The sequence below is a fragment of the Marmota marmota genome, unplaced genomic scaffold (genome assembly GCF_001458135.2).
Source record: "Marmota marmota marmota unplaced genomic scaffold, marMar, whole genome shotgun sequence".
Classification (NCBI taxonomy): domain Eukaryota; kingdom Metazoa; phylum Chordata; class Mammalia; order Rodentia; family Sciuridae; genus Marmota; species Marmota marmota.
In genome coordinates, this window is record NW_026000252.1 from 1,869,438 (window position 1) to 1,875,875 (window position 6,438).

General features: G+C 37.4%; 1 protein-coding gene across 1 annotated transcript in view; it reads right to left on the reverse strand.

Moving 5' to 3' along the window:
• The window catches only part of Gpc3 (glypican 3), a 370,154-nt gene extending 365,035 nt beyond the window's left edge, over positions 1-5,119 (reverse strand). The window contains exon 1 of the mRNA XM_048796570.1: positions 4,921-5,119. Coding sequence (XP_048652527.1) covers positions 4,921-5,104 — 184 coding nt within the window. The 5' untranslated portion in view covers positions 5,105-5,119. The remainder of the gene's footprint in view (positions 1-4,920) is intronic.
• Between the last annotated feature and the right edge of the window lie 1,319 nt (positions 5,120-6,438).

Sequence of the window (6,438 nt, forward strand, 5' to 3'; positions counted from 1 at the left end):
GGGGGGGGGTGGAAGAGACAGGAACCTGACAGAGAAGAATATGAGAATTGCTAAAAGCAGATGGAAACAGAAATCGAAGACAAAAGCAACAGAAGCAGCAAGGAAACACAGCCCTCCTCCCCATTCAGAGGCGTCTTTCACCATCTCCTCCACAGCAAGCAGGTAGCAGAAGACAAGTCTTCCAACACTGGGTGCAGATCAACTGGATGTTCCTAGACTTACACCCACATTTTCATTCTCTCTGCCGGAAGAATGTGGACCAGAAAATGCAAGTAAAATATCGCCTGAACACAACACACCCTTCATGATGCAGCTGCTTGATTGTGTGTAAAATATACCAGATACAGGTCAGAAGAGAAGCTTCAGGAACCTGGCAGTATTGACATTTCAAATAGCACAGCTTTGCATTCAAGAGTGCATAAAATAAACCCCTTTTTCAAAAGGTCCTCTGCCTCAGGACTCGCTTACTTGTATACTGGCGATGTCTGTATATATCAACCAAATGTAGCCAAAGTTGTTGAAGTCCATCATGAACTTCAGCCTCATCTAGATTATGTCTGCACAAGAATGCACCATTTACTTGGCACCCAGTGCACATTAATGAGATGTCTACATAATGCAAGTATATAGCACTTTAAGGGTTTCAAGACACTTCCACATATATTATTCTATGATATAAGCAGGACTGGAATTTGTACCCCATATTACAGATAAGAAAACCGAGGCTTGAATTTTTCTGACTCCAACTCCAGTGTTTTTTTCCACTGCTTTTTAGCACAAAAATTATTTTAGCTTTCTAAAATGAAAATATTAAAAAGACACTGAACATAATTTGATCTTTCTTTATTGGGTTACAGCCATAAATATGAACATCAGTTGTTGGACCTACTATTATATGGGAGATACTGAGGGGAAATAGCCCTCTAAAAATGCCCCAAATTGTCACATTGATGAGTTTTAATTCATTTTTCTGTCCTCCACTCTTATTGTCATTTGTTACTTCCTGCTACCCCTCAAAGTCTTCTACAACCCTTCTATTTAACTGTTTCTCCATGAATACTGTCCAAGCAAGAATACTATTTGAGAACTCTCAGATGGGTCCACTCTACAAACAGGAGCTCCGTGACATTTTAGATGTGCAGAGATGTTCTCTATGTAACCACAGTTTTGCCTCTCTGTTTTTGTTAAGATTGGAATTGAACCCAGATGTGCTCTATCACTTGAGACAGGGTCTTGCTAAGTTATCCAGGCAGGCTGGCCTCCAATCTATGATCCTCCTGCCTCAGCCTCCCAAGTCACTGGGATTACATATGTGTGCTGCCATGATTGACTATTTTCTATCTCTGATAAAGGGGGTTCATATTGTGGGACAGGCAATTTCCAGTAACTTGCTGCCACTTAAAGGAAGATCAGAATCATCTAACACAGAGAAACCCCAAATATTTCCTGGTAGTATAAGGCTGAAAGTCATGATGAAATTCTACAAAAAGCACAGAACTCAAAGCATGAAGATACAAAATATGTAGAGGATATGATGAAAAATTCAGAATTCTATCCAATTTTTCTTCACAAAGACCACAAATCTTACCACTTCTTAATTTTATTTTACCTCAAGTACATTAAGAACAAGGAAAACTATGTCACATGAGGACTTAGAAGTTGTGACATCAATGAGTTTCCTCATCTATAAAATGGTGATAATTACAGTACAGACCTCATAGGGCTTCTGGGAAAATTAAATGAGATAATTATGTAAAAGTAAGCATCATACAGTAGGTACTTAATAAATCTTCACTAGTACTATTATCATCATAATTATTATAAGGTAGAGGAGAAGAAAAAGAAAAAAAGGAAAATCCACTTTTAGTGGAGGTTTTCAAAAAGAATTAATTAAGCAGAAACAAAAAACGATTGTGCTGCCCCATTTTACTCAGCACATCTAAGTAAATTAAATTTAGGAAACGAGGCAATGCAAAGATTGAAAATAAAGAACAACTTTTTTAATGCTTCAATCATTATCAAAACAACATTAGCATTAGAGCACTCCAACCACTGTAGCAAAAGGCCCCAGGCTCATTTATGAGGGCAAAGGCTTCCTGCAAACGAAGACATAAAAACTAAATCGAGGCAGTAAGGATTGCTCGTGGAACTGTGTGCATATTTGCAAAAAGCACTTGCTGCTTAAATACCCCCAATGTGGACTAGTGAAAGAATCCTAAAGAGATTGTGGATCTAGGCCAAGATCAAGATCAGCTTTCTTCAGCTTCATGTGGTGGAGAAAATAGCTCACAAAAGCTGCCACATCAAATTTTATATGAATGAAAAGGTGAGGTAATTCTCAATAATTTGGTCTACCAGAATCTGGGGAAGGAAATGTGAATTTTAGAGGAAGAAACAATTGTGCCCCTCAATTTCAATTCACTGGAATAAGTAGTTATAAGAAAAAAAAAATAAGTGAATGTCCTGTTTTTTGTCACAATTAATAATGAATCATCTTATAATGGTCCCTGCTTTTAAGTCGTCTCCCTCCAAATGTTTGTTATGGAAAGAATTTGCAGACAATGTCTCTCCAAACATGGCAAAAATGCTTTCAGGTCTAGGGCTATAATTTATTTTTTGTTTCTTATGGGGCTTAGTTTCTAAGCAAGGTATGAAAATAAGAAAAGAAAATGAAACACAGGTTGGTTGAAGGCACTAACAAGAATGAGTTTAGATATCATTTAGCTGTCTCCATGTCCCTTTGGTAGGATTGTCCTTCTTCTTTTCCCCAGAATTCAGGAGAGAAAGTATATTTGTGTGTGTGTGTGTGTGTGTGTGTAGTGTGAGAGAGAGAGAGAAAGAGAGAGAGAGGACACTAGTGTTCAGCCTCCATGTTACAGCAGCCATATCTGGAATCTAATCCAATCAAAATATTCTCACAACTTATTTTCTCTCCTAGTCTCATTCTGTCCTAGCCCTAGAATACAAAATATGCAAAGCAAAGGACAGGACAGAGATATGATTGCTGACACCCAGAGCCCTCAGATGGACAGCTCCATTCTAGAATACCATCTCCCTCCAGCCAGACAATGGTTGTAAGGTAACATCTGGGGGCCTGATTATTCTAGGAATTAAACAAATCACTTAATACTTCATTCTAAAAGGGTGCCCCAATGCCCCAAAGTGTAAGATTCAGCTATCCACTTCAATCCAATTCTCATGTCACCCCACGTCTTATCACCCCACTTTTAGTCAGTAGATCAACTCCAAAACCAATCTAAGAAGTACATGAATGGTACATATATTTTTAAAATCAGCCTAAATTATTCATTCTATCGCCAAATTGTTAGTCTCAACAAACTCTTCACAAGAGTCTGACTGTATAAATAGGCTTATATATTGTACTTCACATAATCAACGTAACATTCCCTGAGGCTTTGACCCAAGAATCTGTTGTGAATGTATGCTTTATTGGGAAATTTGAATAATTTTCTTAACTAATATAAGAATTTCATTATAATCCACAAAATAAGCTATAATCAACCCACCTTACAATTCAAAGAGGTAAATTCTTATAAAGGTTCTGTAAATCTAAAGCTTTGCAATGTCAAGTAGTCAGAAGTGTTATTTTTCTATCTAAAACCCAATCCTCTCTTTGCAGGGCAAGAAAATGGTAACTGATTCTGTTTAAGGAAGGATAGACGAAAGCCCCCATATTCATAACTAATTTCCCAAGTCACAAGAGGCAACCTAGTTAAAAACATGGATTCTATCTGGGCACGGTGGTGCATACCTGTAATCCCAGTGGCTCGGAGGCTGAGGCAGGAGGATCACATGTTCAAATCCAGCCTCAGCAAAAGTGAGGCCCTAAGCAACTCAGTGAGACCCTGTCTCTAAATAAAATACAAAACCAGGCTAGGAATGTGGCTCAGTGGTTGAGTGCATCTGGGTTCAATCCCTGGTACGAAAAAGGAAGGAAGGANAGGAAGGAAGGAAGGAAGGAAGGAAGGAAGGAAGGAAGGAAGGAAGGAAGGAAGGAAGGAAGGAAGGAAGGAAGGAAGGAAGACATGTACTCTAAAAGCCAAAACACCTGGGTTCAAACTTTGCCTTCACCACTAATTAGTTGTGTGGTCTTGGGCAAGTTAATCATTCCAGGTCTTAGGTTTTCATCCATAAAATAGGAACAGTAATACTTCACCATATGTATATTGTGAGGATTAATGAATACATGGAAAGCATTTAAAACAGTACCTGTCACAGAGTGCTAGCTAAATACTTCTCGGTACCCTCACTACCACAACCCCACCATTATCATCATCATCCCTAGCTGGATCTGTAAATTGGGGGAGATCCTTTCCATGCTGTTATAAATAATGTAATCTGCTAACCATTCTGGCAATAGTACAATAGCTTCTTCACAGTCATAAATAGGCATGGCAAGAAGTGAGATTCACAAGAAGAGAGGGAATCATTCACACAAATGTAAAAATACCTGGCCACCAAGCCAGTTGATCTTAAATGGAAAGTGTCCTAGTGGTCAGAAAGAGTTCATGTGTGTTCCACAGGTATCTAACTCACTACTACAAAAACAAATGAACTTGGAATTTAAGGAAACATTCTTTTTTAAACAGGATTTTACAGACTAGCTGACAGAATATATCAATTACTCTTTCTACAGAGATATACAACCTTTACAGACAGGTAAACAGAATGTCCTCAGGCAATGATTTTGTTTGATAATACCTACCTTTTCAAAGATCAAAATGAACCTTTTCTCAAAACTGTTTTTCCTTAACTAGAATCTCTCACTAGGAAGGTTTTTTTTTAATCAAATATGAATGCTAGAATGGTAATTTATAAATTATATTTAGCATTTGAAAGCTTAGTACCCAAATAATGATATGATTGAGCAACACATCTAAAATGATCCCAAGAACCTACCTTGGAAAACCGCAGCGTTCTGAATAATTAAGAACTTGAGCTCCATACTTGCAGACTGAAGCAGTTGTTCCATGTTCAGTCGGGCTGTTAGTTGGTATTTTTCTTCCATCTTTCTTGAGCAGCATGTTGGGCCCTTGGGAAGACATACTTGCAAATCTGATCCTGAAACAAACAAGGTTTTCATGTTTCAGTAAGCAGAATATCTCTCTCTCTCTTTCTCTCTCTATCCCCTCCCCCCCCCACATGCACATACAAATAGGATAAAACCATGAATTTCCTTTCAAATACAATAAAATCTGGGTTACTCAAAATTAGTGTTTTTTTTCCAATTAATTCCTGCTTTCCTCCAATTGTCTTTATAACTGATTCTTTTTGAATAACCATCAGAATTAATTGTCCAGGTTTGACTCATAAATTCTGCATAAACTAATTTATAGCACCAAATACACATCATTGAATACCGATACTTAATTTTTCTGTTAAAAGATCAGTTTTCACTCAGATAATTTATTTTTTTCTGACTATAATTTATGAATGAGAACACAATCAAAAAAACAACCTTTAAAAATTCCAGTTATGATTTCCAAATGAAATGAATGTCTAGCCAACCCAATGTTGCTTTTCAGGATAAATAATAAAAACATATTAAACCTATGTTGTTTTTTGTTGTTATTGGGTTTTGTTTGTTTTTGTCCTATGGATTAAACCTTGGGGTGCTTTACCAGTGAGTTATATCCCCAACCGTTTTATTTTTTATTTTGAGCCAGAGTCTCGCTAAGTTGCTTAGGGCCTCACTAAGTTGCTGAGGCTGGCTCAAACTTGCGATCCTCCTTCCTCAGCCTCCTGAGTCACTGGGATTACAGGTGTGCACCACCATATCCAGTGAAACCACTGTTGTTTGTTGTTTTAACTAAAGGTCTGGAGCAAGATGCAAGTCATTCAACAAATATTTCTTGGGTTCCTACTATATACCAATCAAGATGAGTACAACAGTATGCAAAGCAAAGTCCCTGCTCTCATGGACTTTATATTCCCCAAGACAACAAACAAATGAACTAATAAATGAAAACATAAAAATAATGGCAAGTGGGAGCTGGGGTTGTGGCTCAGTGGTAGAGCACTTGCCTAGCATGTGTGAGGCACTGGGTTTGATCCTCAGCACCACATAAAAATAAACAAATAAAATAAATGTCCATTGACAACCAAAATATATTTTAAAAAATAATGGCAAATGATGATAAGTACAATAGAGAAAATAAATCAAAGTAAGAAAGGGAAAACAAACTATGGTATATCCAATCAATAAAATTTGATTTTAGCCAAAAAAGAAATGAAGTACTGATACCTGCTACCACAGAGATGAATCTGAAAAACATTATGATAAGGAAAATAATCCAGATAAAAGTGCATACTCTCCCTTCATTAAGCATTTATTGAGCTCCTTCTGTGGTGGCCATGGAAATGTGCATTTCAGCTCTCCTGCCATGGGGAGTAATTGACTAGTAACCCCAGTTGCTG